We start from the raw sequence: 15,800 nt of genomic DNA, 5'->3' as shown, positions 1-15,800 counted from the left end.
GCTAAAACTGACCGTCATGATAAGGCGAGAGCTGGTCGCTGTTCGAGAGGTCTTTTCGAGTCCCTAAAGACTTATGCCGCTTAGTGCGAAGAGCCGGCTTTGTCCGGCCCCAGGCGTGGATAGCGCCCCGAATTCGGTCTTCCGAACACTAGGGGCTTCGCCGAAATTTAAAATTATAGAATTCTATGGCTAAGTGAGAGTGTTCAAGCATTATGGGTGTGTTTGGTTCCCTGGGTGCATCTAGCATGCATTGCATGAAGGAGCTTGGCTGGGGCTGGCCTGGTTGAGCTGATGCAAAAATGAGGTGAAATGTGTGTTCGGTGTGCTGCATGATATGGGGCAGGCTCAGCTCAGATATTGTTTGGTATGTTGCATCTAGGTTGTATGAGAGATGCAGCATACAACATATGTTGTTTGGTAGGTTGTATGATGTGGAATCTGTCATAGTGTGCTTATACTTGCATGTAAAATAAATAGAAGATTATACTTGTATGTAAAATAAATAGAAGATCATTTCAGATATATTTGCTGATTTCAAGTAATAAAAGAATATGTTCACAAGTCTACAAAATTTAGTCAAAATATAATCACATCTCTTCAAAATGATAGAGATGATTTTAGTAAGAGAAACAAAATTTCAGCAGCACCTTGCCTGTTTATGTAAGTAGTTTATATACAAATAAGCAGTTTATAGCACAAAATAGCTAAAAAAATGCACCAGAATCATAGAGAGTGCACATAAATCAAGTATACAGTGCAAGTACATCATAAAAGTCCACATATATAGAGCCACAAATCCATATGGTCATATTACAGTCCAATAGATCCTAGAGTTCACATATTAGATAGCCAGAAATCCATATTATCCATATTACAGTCCAACAAAGAAACATAACATAAGGTCCATGTTACATTTCATACATCACATATATAGGGGGCATGGTTTTTCTGACCAAATACAGTAAAATATGGTCAGCTTGGTGTGAATTAGCACATATTTGTCACACTCCATCCTTGGGCGCTCCACCCAGGGGCACTCCATCCTTGGGCACTCCATCCTTGGGCATGGATACTCCACCGTTGAATTTGGAGAGGTGGTGAATGGCCCAACGAGTGCGACGAGTCTCTGACATCTGCACGAATGAGTGGCTCCTAGCCCTGTTGGCGTTCTCATTGAGATAATCCAAGACAATCAATAGATCATCCTCGCTAAACCAGGGAGCTCCATGACAGAATTGTAAAGTTCAGGATGTGCCTCTCCGGTGGACTTGATAGCAATAGCAACTTCACGGACTGCATCGGACATGTTGCTCATGACCAGAACTTCTTCTTCACTCATCAGGCTAGCCCTCTTCCTTTTGCCAGTGGAGCTGGACGCATCCTTACATGGTTCCTTCCCATGAGCAGTAACACCACCATCTTCCCCATGAGCAGCACCAGTAGCACTTGAGCCAGGTTCATTCCCATCAACAAATTCAGAACCACAACTTTCGAGATTTACAAATGATGGGGAGGTTTCTACCATTGAAGGAACCCCAAGAGCCTGATGAGATGTCATCGCATACCTTCCTGTAGCAATACCACTCCCAAAAATAGCAAGCATCTGAACATAATTCTCTAAAGGCACATTGAGATACTCAACATCTTTGGGATGGTCCTACATGAAGTGTTGTTATGGAAAGGTTAGTCAAATAGCTACGGATCAGGATAAGTGTGATTATGGAAGTGTGGTTATGTACAAACCTTGATATGACCCAGGTAGTGCTCTTCCTCCAGCGATATGACATAGTTGGCATCATCCCAAAGTGACCCACTAATGTCTCGGAGCTTACTTATCTTCACCCACCTAGCACGCCACTTGCGGAGGTGGTTGTACACTTGGGTCCCAGTTATGGAAAGACCAAAGTGCTCACTACAATTCTTAGCCACTTGGTTTAGATGCACCTCCTTAAAGCCCTTGTCCGTCTTCACTCCACCAGCAATGAGCTCTACAAATCGATGTAGCATGAACCCAGACATTGGAGATGTCCAACGCAATGGGTGATTCCCACCACCATGCCCACCATCAGCCGCCATCTCAGCCATCAATCCTATACAGAACAACCAAAATAGCACCAACAAAATTAGAAAGAACCATAAACTGAATTATAAAGAACCATAAATAGACTTATAAAGAACCAGAAATAGAATTGAAGTGGGGGCACCAACAGAATTGTAAAGAACCATAAACAAAATTGAAGTGGAGCTCAAACAACAGCGTACGATTATTTATGAAGAACCATAAACAGAATTATTCCTAATACATTACAACATAGAATTGAGCTCTACACTTGAGCATTACACGGTAGAATTTCCAAACCCAACATTTGAGCTCTACACACGTGAATTGCCCCTATTGGCAAACATATGCCCGGCCCAACCATCTCTAACTTGTGACCAGGTTCTATTATCATGTTCTATGTCAATCACACCATCTGACGCTGGATTCCCGGTCCAAGAGTGCTCAGGTGGTACAAACTCATCCTCTCCGCACTGAAGTATCCAATTATGAAGAATGCAGCAAGCTAGGACGATTTTGACTTGTGATGGATAAGGGTGGTGAGGCTTATTGTCCACAATTCTCCATCTGTTCTTGAAAGCTGCAAACGCCCTTTCAACCGTGATCCTCAATGAGGAGTGGCGGAGGTTGAATAACTCCTTATCATTTTGAGGGCATCGTGCGCCAAACTCAGTAAGATGATAACGAGTAGCCCTATATGGTGGAAGAAACCCTGGCTGCACGGCATAGCTCGCATCCACGAGGTAGAATTTTCCTAACAAATAAGAGGTCATGTGTTGTGTTACTCCCAGTAATTAGGAAACGATCAAAAAAGCCACTAAAACGGATCTAAATGGTTCACTAATACCTGCAGGGACAACAAATCCATCATTCCTTTCCAACGCATCGGCCAAAATGAGTGCATCATGGGCTGACCCTTCCCAACCAGCTAGCACATAGGTAAACTTAAGGTCAAAATCAACCGCAGCCATCACATTTTGGGTGGTGCCACCTTTCCGACCCCTAAATGCCGAAGCAATAGCAGCCGGTACCTTGGCAATAACATGGGTGCCATCAATTGCGCCAACACAGTCCTAAGAAAAGAGGTGAGGTATATTTTGTAAAATATGGGTGATTCGGCATGTCCATAGAATTCTAAATGGTAATATATTACCTTAAAGTAGGGATAGAAATGCCTACTGTGTAGGACTTTTGGATGAACTTCATTGGATGGGGGCCGGATCATCTCGTCACGCAACTCCCCTATAGCATATAAAACTGCCTTGAAGTATCAACTGATTACTTCAACTGACCTCCTAAATATGGGTTTCATTGCCCTAAACCTATGGTTGTGCCCAACTACAAGAAGGAACATCGCAACCTGCTCCTCAATGCAGGTATGAATGCTGTCTTCCAACAATTTTCGATCACGAAACAAATTACACAAGTTATAAAATGGGGCCCTACTCATCCTTAATAGGTCATGGCAATTTACATCATTGGTTTCCTAGATATAACGTAGATTGGACAACCTAGCTACGTCTCTCTCAAGCATAACATAACGGATTGGGGCACGATAATTTCTAATTCTAGCCCTTGTAGTTATTGTGGCCATATAGGCACACAAAACAGCAACCAAACCAACAGCTTGCACTATCAGTGTATCTCGGGTCTTGCCATTGTCATCCATCTATAAATTCAGCACAAATTTATAAATTAATAAAGGTATTTGCACTGGTAATATTTACATCATGAAAACAAAATAAAATATATGCAAAAATTATTCATACTATTTGAACCATTTGCATAACTACTTTGTCTACCTACTGATTCCTTCATTTCCATAAGCTAGCAAAGTGTTCTAGACATATCACAAATATTCATGCTAATGACAGATCTGAACCTACATAAAAACTACCCAGCCATCTCAAATCCATAGGGGAAGAGGAGGTCTAGTGACAGATCTGTACCTAAATAAAAACTACCCAGCCATCTCAAATCCATAGGGGAAGAGGAGGCTCTGGTGACAGATCTGAACCTAAAAAGGAGAGGGGAGGCGATGGGAAAACAAATGCATTGGTGCTAGACAGGAGTAGCCCTCTTTCCCGTCCGTGACCACAGGAGGCCGCTGCTTCATCCATCCGCATCAGAGAAGAAGCACCACGAGCGGCAGAGAGATGGGGATGGGAGGGAGAAGAGATGGATGGGGACAGATGTGGGACATGGAGAGGGAGGGGAGGAGGAGGGTTCTACCTCCGCAGCGGCGAGGATGCCCGCCGGCGATGTCGACGGAGGCGACGGGGCTGCGAGATCCACCATTGTCGCAGGAGCTCGGAGGCGAGTGAGGAACGGGCGTGAATGAGTCGGGTGAGAGCGATGAGAGCGGAGACAAACCCTATCCTTGCTCGCGTGGGTGCAGGTGCGCGTGCAGCGGCGGGTGCGGGCTCGTGGAAACGCTCGAAACCTGCGTTTCCCGTGAGCCTGGCTGGGAGCCTCTTTTTGCATGCGCCGGGCCTGGCCCAGTTAGACGTTCAGGCTACCAAACAGCGAGAAAATTGCATGGTGGGTGCGAGCCAGGTGCGAGGCAAGGAACCAAACACGCCCTATAAGTCCGGTTGCCTCATTCGTCGTGTTGAGCGCCTCCCTAGAAGGACCCAACAATGGGAACAAGAGCGCTCATGTTTATCCCAAACACCCCAGCACTCGTGGCATGGGGGCAGAAGCCAACGACTTGCCATCTCTCAGATTTGATAAACGGCCGCACAGAAGGTAATATTTTAAATTAACAAGCGTTGCTTAGCGCATATGAACAAAGTTTTCAGCGCACAGGATAACAAAATGCGAGTCTACTCAAAAATTAAATGTTTGGAGCATTCACCCGCAATAAGGCGGGCACCCTTCAGGACACCCTTATAATACATCTCGGGCGTGCGATACTCCTTGCCTGGCGGTGGCGCGTCCGTCACAAGCTTCTCGGCATCCATCTTGCCCCCGTGCACCTTAGCGCGGGCAAGGGCCCGACGGGCACCTTCAATGCAGGCGGAATGCTTGATGACGTCAACCCATGGACAGGCGTCCACCAGCCGCCGCACCAGACCGAAGTAGCTCCCAGGCATGGCTTCTTTGGGCCACAGCCGAACTATGAGGCCCTTCATGGCATGTTCGGCCACCTTGTGGAGCTCGACCAGCTGCTTCAGCTGGTCGCTCAGGGGCACCGGATGTCCGGCCTCAGCATACTGAGACCAGAACACCTTTTCCGTCGAGCTCCCCTCTTCGGCTCTGTAGAACGCGGCAGCATCGGACACGCTACAGGGCAGATCTGCGAACACTCCTGGAGAGCTCCGAATTCGGGTAAGTAACAAGTAATTCACCTTTACATGCTTGCTTTGCATGAAGAATGCCTTACCCGCTGCTATCTTCTTTACTGCCTCGATCTCCTGGAGGGCCTTTTGGGCTTCGGCCTTAGCGGCTTTGTCACTCTCAAGAGCCGACGCGAGCTTGGACTCTCGAGTCTTCGAGTCACGCTCCAGACTCTCGTGTTTTTCCACGGGAGCCTGGAGCTCTTGCCGTACCTCCGCCACCCGCGCCTCCTGCTTCTCTCGCTCGGTGTGTTCCGCGGCCGCATTGTGTTCGGCCACGGACACCGCCTCCTTTAGGGTCGCCACCTCGTTCGTAGCCCCTAGAGTACCCACGTTATTCCGGTCATTTTTTGCAACCAAAATCCTTTTCTATAAGGTACAACTTTAATAAGGTGTTACTTACGTTCCTTGTCCTCGAGCTGCTTCTTGGCACGGCCGAGCTCGATCTCGGACCGCTCGAGGCTCTGCTTCAAGGCATTGACCTCTGCAGTCAGCGCGGCAGAGGTCAACATCGCAGCCTGCATTCCCATATTGACATATCTGTGTTAGACTCCTGCGTATATCTTTTTAGATCCTCAGTTCGGCTTTTCTTTCCGAACAACGAACCGAGCATTAGGGGTTACTGTCTATGCGGTACTATTTTTACATATCTTAATCACATACCTCAAAGCCTGTTAGAAGGCTAGTGCAGGCTTCGGTCAGCCCGCTCTTGGCGGACTGAACCTTCTGAATCACCGCACTCATGACAGTGCGGTGCTCCTCGTTGATGGAACCGCCGTTGAGCGCCTCCAGCAAGTTATCCGGCGCCTCCGGTTGGATGGAGGCCACCGGCGTTGCTGTCTCGCCCTTCTCACGAAGGGGCCGCCCGCCGGACTCCGGAACCACCAAAGGTTCCGGTGCGGAGTCCGGTCCAAAGTCCGGGAGGTTGCCCTGCGGCACCTCCGGGGCCTCCTCTTGGCTGGTCCCCTTTTGGGACCCACCTCGGCGTCGTCTGCGTCACAGGGGGAGGAGGCGGTTAGAAGTGAAGCGCTATTCACATCCGACGAACCCAGGGACCCGCTCGACGAAGCGGGGAGATCGTCCCTGGGCGGACTACATGGTTGTATTCGGCGTTAGAAGACACTATGCGACGAAATAAAAATCATGAGTTATTCTGGAATCCGGACACTTACGATCTCGCCAGGGGCTTGGCCCTAGAGGGCCACTCCTCTTCACTGTCGTCGGCGTTGGTGGAACAGTCCGAAAGAAGGGTCCTTCCCTTCTTGGACCCTTCGGCCTCCCCCGTTGGGGAAGCCTTCCTCTTCTTCTCTACCCCCGCTGGGGGAGAGGCCTCTTTCTTCTCCTCCTCGTCTTCGTGGGAGGAGTCCACCTCGGAGTCATCAGACAATGAGTCCGATAACACCTGGCGCCGGGAACTCCTCCGGGTTCCCGTGGCCTTCTTCTTCGCCTTCTTCTCCGGCACCATGTAGGGCGCCGGAACCAGCAGCCCCGTCGAACGGGCGTCCGCTGGGTCTTCTGGAAGGGGAGCCGGACAGTTAACCTGCCCAGATGTCTTCTGTCAGGCCTGTTAAAGGTAATGGGAGTTTAGATCCCGCATAGAGTCAAACTATGGAAAACAAGTGTCCCGTAAAGGGTAATATAGCTTACCTCACCAGCCTGACACTGCGAGCTGAATCCGCGATCTTCGGTAGCGAATGCGGGAGCCTCGGCGCCCTTGAACAACACCCTCCAGGCCTCTTCGTACGTAGTGTTGAAGAGCCTGCTCAAGGTCTGGTGCTGTGCCGGATCGAACTCCCACAAGTTGAAATCCCGCTGTTGGCACGGGAGAATCCGGCGGATGAGCATGACCTGGACCATGTTGACAAGCTTGAGCTTCTTGTTCACCAGGGTTTGGAGACAGGATTGGAGTCCGGTCAGCTCCTCCGAATCGCCCCACGACAGGCCCTTCTCTTTCCAGGAGGTGAGCCGTGTGGGGATGCCAGATCTGAATTCGGGGGCCGCTGCCCATTCAGGGTCACGCGGCTCGGTGACGTAGAACCACCCCGATTGCCACCCTTTGATGGTTTCCACGAAGGCGCCCTCGAGCCAGGTGACGTTGGGCATCTTGCCCACCATGGCGCCTCCGCACTCCGCTTGGCGGCCACCCACTACCTTTGGCTTGACATTATAAGTCTTTAGCCATAAGCCGAAGTGGGGTTGGATGCAGAGGAAGGCCTCGCACACGACGATAAACGCCGAGATGTTGAGGATAAAATTCGGGGCTAGATCATGGAAATCCAGGCCATAGTAGAACATGAGCCCCCGGACAAATGGGTGGAGTGGGAAGCCCAGTCCGCGGAGGAAATGGGGAAGGAACACCACCCTCTCATGGGGCCTGGGGGTGGGGATGAGCTACCCCTCATTAGGGAGCCGGTGCGCGATATCGTTGGACAAATATCCGGCCTTGCGCAGCTTTTTGATGTGCCCCTCCGTGATGGAGGAGGCCATCCACTTGCCTCCCACTCCGGACATGGTTGGAGAAGGTTGAGGTGAGATGTGCGGGCTTGGGTGCTGGAGCTCGAGTGCGCGGAGATGGATAAGCAAAGGAGGAAGAAGGCGTAGGTAAAAAGGTGGATCCTTGTCCCCTTATATATGGGCGGACGAAACTATGCGTCCCCACCAGCCCGGTAAAACTCCCTTATCTCCCAAGCGCCGCAATCAATGGCGCGGTTGGGTTACCCACGTTCGTATTGATGAGAATCCCGGAATAAGGGGACACGATCTCTGCTTTGACAAGACGTGCCAAGGAAACCGCTCCGCTAAACGCGCTGAGGTGGAACAATAAAAACGATTCGAGTAAAGGCTTGGCCGTGGTGTGATGTCATGCCACGAAATACGTCAGCAGATTGAGCTTGTGTAAATATTATTCTCTCTACGGTGGAATGTGGAATTTATTTTGCAGAGCTAGACACTATCCTGGTGTTCAAAATCTTCGATGAATTATTCGGAGGAGGAACCCGCCTTGCAATGCCTAAGACAATATGCGCGCCGGACTCGTCGTCATTGAAGCCTGGTTCAGGGGCTACTGAGGGAGTCCTGGACTAGGGGGTGTCCGGATAGCCGAACTATCATCATTGGCCGGACTCCAAGACTATGAAGATACAAGATTGAAGACTTCGTCCCGTGTCCGGATGGGACTTTCCTTGGTGTGGAAGGCAAGCTTGGCGATACGGATATGTAGATCTCCTACCATTGTAACCGACTCTGTGTAACCCTAGCCCTCTCCGGTGTCTATATAAACCAGAGGAGTTTTAGTCCGTAGGACGAACAGCAATCATACCATAGGCTAGCTTCTAGGGTTTAGCCTCCTTGATCTCGTGGTAGATCTACTCTTGTACTACCCATATCATCAATATTAATCAAGCAGGAGTAGGGTTTTACCTCCACCGAGAGGGCCCAAACCTGGGTAAAAACATCGTGTCCCTTGTCTCCTGTTACCATCCGCCTAGACGCACAGTTCGGGACCCCCTCCCCGAGATCCGCCGGGTTTGACACCGACAGCCCTCATCCTCTTAAAATGTGCTAGTTGTTACTATGTTAAGTATGTAGATAGACCATATGGTTGTTGGCCCTTACCCTCTTAAAATGTGATAGTTGTTACTATGTTAAGTATGTAGATATGGACCATATGGTTGTCAAAATTGTGTTACGAAGATCCTTGAGGGAGTCCTGGATTAGGGGGTGTCCGGATAGCCGGATTACCATCATCGGCCGAACTATCATCGGCCGGACTATCATCATCGACCGGACTCCAAGACTATGAAGATACAAGATTGAAGACTACGTCCCGTGTCCGGATGGGACTTTCCTTGGCGTGGAAGGCAAGCTTGGCGATACGGATATGTAGATCTCCTACAATTGTAACCGACTCTATGTAACCCTAGCCCTCTCCGATGTCTATATAAACCGGATGGCTCTAGTCCGTAGGACAACCAACAAACATCAACCCTTACAATCATACCATAGGATAGCTTCTAGGGTTTAGCCTCCTTGATCTTGTGGTAGATCCACTCTTGTAAATATCCACAATATCAATATCAATCAAGCAGGACGTAGGGTTTTACCTCCATCAAGAGGGCCCGAACCTGGGTAAAACATCATGTCCCTTGTCTCCTGTTACCATCCGCCTAGACGCACAGTTCGGGACCCCCTACCCGAGATCCGCCAGTTTTGACACCGACATTGGTGCTTTCATTGAGAGTTCCTCTGTGTCATCACCGATAGGCTTGATGGCCTCTTCAATCAACAACGACGCGGTCCTAGGTGAGACTTTTCTCCCCGGACAGATCTTCGTATTCGGCGGCTTCGCACTGCGGGCCAACTCACTTGGCCATCTGGAGCAGATCGAAAGCTACGCCCCTGGCCGTCAGGTCAGGTTTGGAAGCCTAAACTTCACGGCCGACATCCGAGGGGACTTGATCCTCGATGGATCAGAGCCACAGCCGAGCGTGCCGTGCTGTCACGATGGGCATGACCTAACTCTGCCGCCGGACAGTACCTTGGAGGCCGCACACGAATCCGCTCCGACCCATAGTCCGGAGCCGATCGCGCAGATCGAGGACGGGTGGCTGGACACCGCCTCGGGAGCTGCAACTTCCATGACGATGGAGCAGAACACTGACCTTGTCCCGCATAAAGCTCATGACTCCGAGGCGCCGGACTCCCTACCGGACTCCGAACCTCCTGCGCCCCTGCCAGTCAAATCCGATTGGGCGCAGATCATGGAATTCGCCACTGCGGACATCTTTCAGCACTCACCCTTCGGTGACATCTTAAATTTGCTGAAGCATCTCTCGCTATCCGGAGAGCCCTGGCCGGACTATGGCCAGGATGGTTGGGACGCGGACGACGAAGAAATTCAGAGCCCACCCACCACCCACTTCGTAGCCACCGTCGACGATCTAACCGACGTACTCGACTACGACTCCGAAGACATCGACGGTATGGACGACGATGCCGGAGACTATCAAGAACCAGTGCCTACGGGACACTGGAAGACCACCTCGTCATACGACACATACATGGTGGACACCCCAAAAGATGGGGACGGCGAAGAAGCAGCGGAGGCAGATTCCTTAAAGAAACAACCCAAGCGCCAACGTCAGCGGCGCCGCTCTAAATCCCGCCACAGCAAGAATGGAGATTCCGGCACAGGAGATAATAACACCCCTGAAAGTGCCGAAGATAACACCCTCCAGCAAGATTCAGCGCAGGAGGAGGCAGAAGCAAGCCCTCAGGAGAGGGCGGCAGACGAAGAGGTCGAGGATGATAATTACATACCTCCCTCCGGAGACGAGGCAAGCCTCGACGACGACGAATTCGTCGTGCCTGAGGATCCCGTCGAACAAGAGCGTTTCAGACGCAGGCTAATGGCCACAGCAAACAGTCTAAAGAAAAAGCAGCAACAACTTCAAGCTGATCAAGACCTGCTGGCCGACAGATGGACCGACGTCCTCGCGGTCGAAGAGTATGAACTCGAACGCCCCTCCAAAAGCTACCCAAAACGCAAGTTGCTCCCCCGATTAGAGGAGGAAGCATACAAACCGGCAGCACTAGCGCACAATACGGCAGACCGACCACCTCGTGGCAGCGACAGAGAGGAATGTAAGCCCTCCACCAAAACCGTATCCCGACACCGCTCAAAAAGCGCGAGGCCACGGGGGAACGCGCCGGACTTGCGGGACATATTGGAGGACAAGGCAAGACAATCCAGATCTATCTATGGATCACGTGGGCGCCCCAAGACCCACGACGAATACCGTCACGCTGGATACAACTACTCCGTCCGGGCCAAACACAGCAGACAACGCTCTCTTGAGCTACGTCGCGACATTGCCCAATACAGAGGCGCCGCACACCCACTATGCTTCACTGATGAAGTAATGGATCATCAAATCCTTGAAGGGTTTAAACCCGTTAACATCGAATCCTACGATGGCACAACAGACCCCGCGGTTTGGATTGAGGACTATCTCCTTCATATACATATGGCCCGCGGCGACGATCTTCACGCCATCAAATATCTCCCGCTCAAGCTTAAAGGACCAGCTCGGCATTGGCTTAACAGCCTGCCTGCAGAGTCAATTGGATGCTGGGAAGACCTAGAAGCCGCATTCCTCGACAACTTCCAGGGCACGTACGTGCGACCACCGGACGAAGATGACCTAAGCCACATAATCCAGCAGCCAGACGAATCGGCCAGGCAATTCTGGACACGGTTCTTAACAAAGAAAAATCAAATCATGGACTGTCCGGATGCGGAGGCCCTCGCTGCCTTCAAACATAACATCCGCGGCGAGTGGCTGGCCCGGCACCTAGGACAGGAAAAGCCGAAATCCATGGCAGCCCTCACATCACTCATGACCCGCTTCTATGCGGGAGAGGATAGCTGGCTAGCTCGCAGCAACAACCTCAGCAAAAATGCTGGCAGTCCGGATACCAAGGACCGCAATGGCAGGTCGCGTCGAAACAAAAACAAACGCCGCATTAACGGCGACAGCAATGAGGATACGACAGTCAACGCTGGATTCCGAGGCTCCAAACCCGGTCAACGGAAGAAGCCATTTAAAAGAACTACTCCGGGCCCGTCCAATTTGGACCAAATACTCGACCGCTCTTGTCAAATACATGGAACCCCCGAAAGGCCAGCTAACCACACCAACAGAGATTGTTGGGTATTCAAGCAGGCAGGAAAATTAATTGCCGAAAACAATGACAAGGGGCTACACAGCGATGACGAGGAAGAGACCCGGCCGCCGAACAACAGAGGACAGAAGGGATTCCCCCCTCAAGTTCGGACGGTAAATATGATATACGCAACGCATATACCCAAGAGGGAGCGGAAGCGTGCACTAAGGGACGTATATGCGATGGAGCCAGTCGCCCCAAAATTCAACCCATGGTCCTCTTGCCCGATCACTTTCGATCGAAGAGACCATCCGACCAGTATCCGCCATGGCGGATTCGCCGTATTGGTTTTAGACCCAATCGTTGATGGTTTTCACCTCAAGAGAGTCCTGATGGACGGCGGCAGTAGCCTGAACCTGCTTTATCAGGATACAGTGCGCAAGATGGGCATAGACCCTTCAAGGATTAAACCTACAAAGACGACCTTCAAAGGCGTCATACCAGGAGTTGAGGCCAATTGTACAGGCTCAGTCACACTGGAAGTGGTCTTCGGATCCCCGGATAATTTCCGAAGCGAGGAGTTAATCTTCGATATAGTCCCGTTCCGCAGTGGCTATCACGCTCTGCTCGGACGAACCGCGTTCGCAAAATTCAACGCGGTGCCGCATTATGGATACCTTAAGCTCAAGATGCCAGGCCCTCGTGGAGTCATCACGGTCAATGGAAACACGGAACGCTCCCTTCGAACGGAGGAACATACAGCGGCTCTTGCGGCAGAAGTAGAGAGCAGCCTTTTAAGGCAATTCTCGAGTCCGGCCGTTAAACGACCAGACACAGCCAAACGCGCCCGGAGCAACATCAACCAAGACCACCTGGCACATTCCGAGCACGCGTAGCAGTGCGGCCCCAACCCCAGCCCTCGCACAATTGCAAGAGAAACTCTCCGCGTACATAATTATGCCCTGGAGATACCATGGGTCTAGGGGAAGGGGCACGACCACAACAAACCCAGAGTGCGGTTCGACCACACCAGGGGCTCCCAAGTGTGTCGCTCTTTTCTTTTATTTTTCTCCTTTTTTTACAGGACTCTGTCCGGCGGTGAACCTGCCGAACTCATGATACAACAGCTAGGGAGGGACAAAGGCCGCGACGAACACTCAGGTGGTCTCCATTACGAGCATTAAATTTGTTAAATACACTATTCCGCGGCCTACCCCTGGAGGGAGACGCCTTTAATTCGTCCAATCCCTTGCTTTCCGCACTATTTGTATCATTTCACACTCATACCAGACCTTCTTGAATAAAATGGAGCACTTTTCGCCCATAATTGCATTACTTTCTATGTATATATATATGTTCATTTACGACATGTTGCATCCGTATATTTTGGTACGGCCAAATACACCAGGGGCTTATGTTCCCCGCATTATGGTGTGATAAGTCCGAACACTTTCACAAGTGCGGCACCCCGAACTTATAGCATTATATGAATCGGCTCCGAATCATGTCTTGGGTCAATAGTTGGGTTTGCCCAGCTCCCATGTTTGGCACCTTACGTTTCCGTTCTATCGGCTAAGGTAGCACTGGGAGAACCACTGCGATTGCGCCCCGGTTGAGCCGGGTTAGCGCCTCAGTGGAGAAAGGTAAAACTGACCGTCATGATAAGGCGAGAGACTAGTCGCTGTTCGAGAGGTTTTTTCGGGTCCTTAAAGACCTACGCCGCTTCGAGCGAAGTTCCGGATAATGTCCGAGGAAGGCGTGGATAGCGCCCCGAATTCGGTCTTCCGAATACTAGGGGCTTCGCCGAAATTTAAAATTATAGAATTCTATGGCTAAGTGAGAGTGTGCAAGCATTATAAGTCCGGTTGCCTTGTTCGTTGTGTTGAGCTCCTCCCTAGATGGACCCAACAATGGGAACAAGAGTGCTCAAGTTTATCCCGAACACCCCAGCACTCGCGGCATGGGGGCTGAAGCCGACGACTTGCCATCTCTCAGATTTAACAAACGGCCGCACAAAAGGTAATATTTTAAATTCAACAAGCGTTGCTTAGCGCATATGAACAAAGTTTTCAGCGCACAGGATACTACATAGCGAGTTTACTCAATAATTACATCTCGGGGGCACTCATCCGCAATCTTGCGGGCACCCTTCAGGACAGTCCTATAGTACATCTCGGGCGTACGATATTCCTTACCCGCTGGTGGCGCGTCAGTGATTAGCTTCTCCGCATCCAGCTTGCCCCAATGCACCTTTGCGCGGGCAAGGGCCCGACGAGCACCTTTAATACAGGCGGAGCGAATTCGGGTAAGTGTCAGGTAGTTTACACTAACATGCTTGCTTTGCATGAAAAATGCCTTACCCGCCGCTATTTTCCTCACATCTTCCACCTCCTGAAGGGCCTTATGGGCCTCGGCCTTGGCAGCTTTGGCACTTTCGAGAGCCGAGGCAAGCTCGGACTCTCGAGTCTTTGAGTCACGCTCCAAACTCTCATGCTTTTCCATGAGAGCCTGGAGCTCTTGCCGAACCGCCGCCACCTGCGCCTCCTTCTTTTCTTGCTCTGTCCGTTCCGCGGCCGCACTGCATTCGACCGCGGACACAGCTTCCTTCAGGGTTGCCACCTCGTTTGTGGCCCCTGCAGTACCCATATTATCCTTGTTATTCTTTTATTGCAACCTAAATCCTTTTCTGTAAGGTACAAGTTCAAAGTGGTGTTACTCACCTTCTTTGTCCTGGAGCTGCTTCTTGGCACGACCGAGCTCTTGCTCGGACCGCTCGAGCTCCTGCTTCAAAGCACCGACCTCCGCAGTCAGTGCGGCAGAGGTCAGCAGCGCAGCCTGCAACCCATATTGACATAACTTTTTAGCAACCCTGCTTATATCTTTTTAGATCCTCAGTCCGGCTTTTCTTTCCGAACACCGAACCGAGCATCAGGGGCTACTGTCTATGCGGTATTACATTACATAATTTTAACTTCTTACCTCAAAGCCTGTTAGAAGGCTACTGCAGGCTTCGGTCAGCCCGCTCTTGGCGAGCTGTACCTTCTGAATCACCGCACTCATGATAGTGCGGTGTTCTTCCTTGATGGAAGCGCCTTGGAGCGCCTCCAACAAGCTGTCCGGCGCCTCCGGTTGGACGGAAGCCGCCGGCGTCACGGTCTTGCCCTTCTTGCGAAGGGGCCGCTGGCCGGACTCCGGAACCACTGTGGGTTCCGATGTGGAGTCCGGTGCAAAGTCCGAGAGGCCGCCTTGGGGCGCCTCCGGAGCCTCCCCCTGATGGGTCCCTTCTTGGGATCCCACCTCGGCGTCCTCAGTGGCGCGAGGGGTAGAGGCCGTTAGGATGGAGTCCACATCTGACGGAGCCAACGACCCGCTCGATGAAGCGGGAAGATCATCATCGGCCGGACTACAGGCAATATGCGGCATTAGAAGGACGTTATGTGACATAAAAAGAAATTATAAATCATTCAGGAATCCGAATACTTACGATCTCGCCGGAGGCCTGGCCCTTGAAGGCCATTCTTCCTCGCCAACATTGATGTTGGCGGAGCTGTCCGGGGGAATAGTCCTTCCCCTCTTGGACCCTTTGGCCTTCCCTGTTGGGGAAGCCTTCCTCTTCCTCTCTCCCTCCTCTGGGAGAGAGTCCTCTTTCTCCTCCTCATTCTCGAGGGAGGAGTCCGCCTTGGAGTCGTCGGACACCTAAAAACGGGAACTCTTTCGAGTACCCGTGGCCTCCTTCT

At 51.2% G+C, this 15,800-nt stretch overlaps 1 protein-coding gene across 1 annotated transcript; it reads right to left on the bottom strand.

Moving 5' to 3' along the window:
- Nucleotides 1-782: 782 nt before the first annotated feature.
- On the bottom strand, nucleotides 783-4,392 carry LOC119367967. Its single transcript, XM_037633340.1, has 3 exons — nucleotides 4,292-4,392; nucleotides 1,744-2,090; nucleotides 783-1,657 (listed from the first exon to the last, which is right to left on the bottom strand). The coding sequence occupies exons 2-3, from the start codon at nucleotides 2,083-2,085 to the stop codon at nucleotides 1,193-1,195; spliced, it is 807 nt and encodes a 268-aa protein (XP_037489237.1). The 5' UTR covers nucleotides 2,086-2,090; nucleotides 4,292-4,392; the 3' UTR covers nucleotides 783-1,192.
- Nucleotides 4,393-15,800: the final 11,408 nt, after the last annotated feature.

This window comes from Triticum dicoccoides, chromosome 2B (genome assembly GCF_002162155.2).
Source record: "Triticum dicoccoides isolate Atlit2015 ecotype Zavitan chromosome 2B, WEW_v2.0, whole genome shotgun sequence".
In the NCBI taxonomy this organism is placed as follows: domain Eukaryota; kingdom Viridiplantae; phylum Streptophyta; class Magnoliopsida; order Poales; family Poaceae; genus Triticum; species Triticum dicoccoides.
This window is presented reverse-complemented; position numbering and strand designations above follow the sequence as displayed.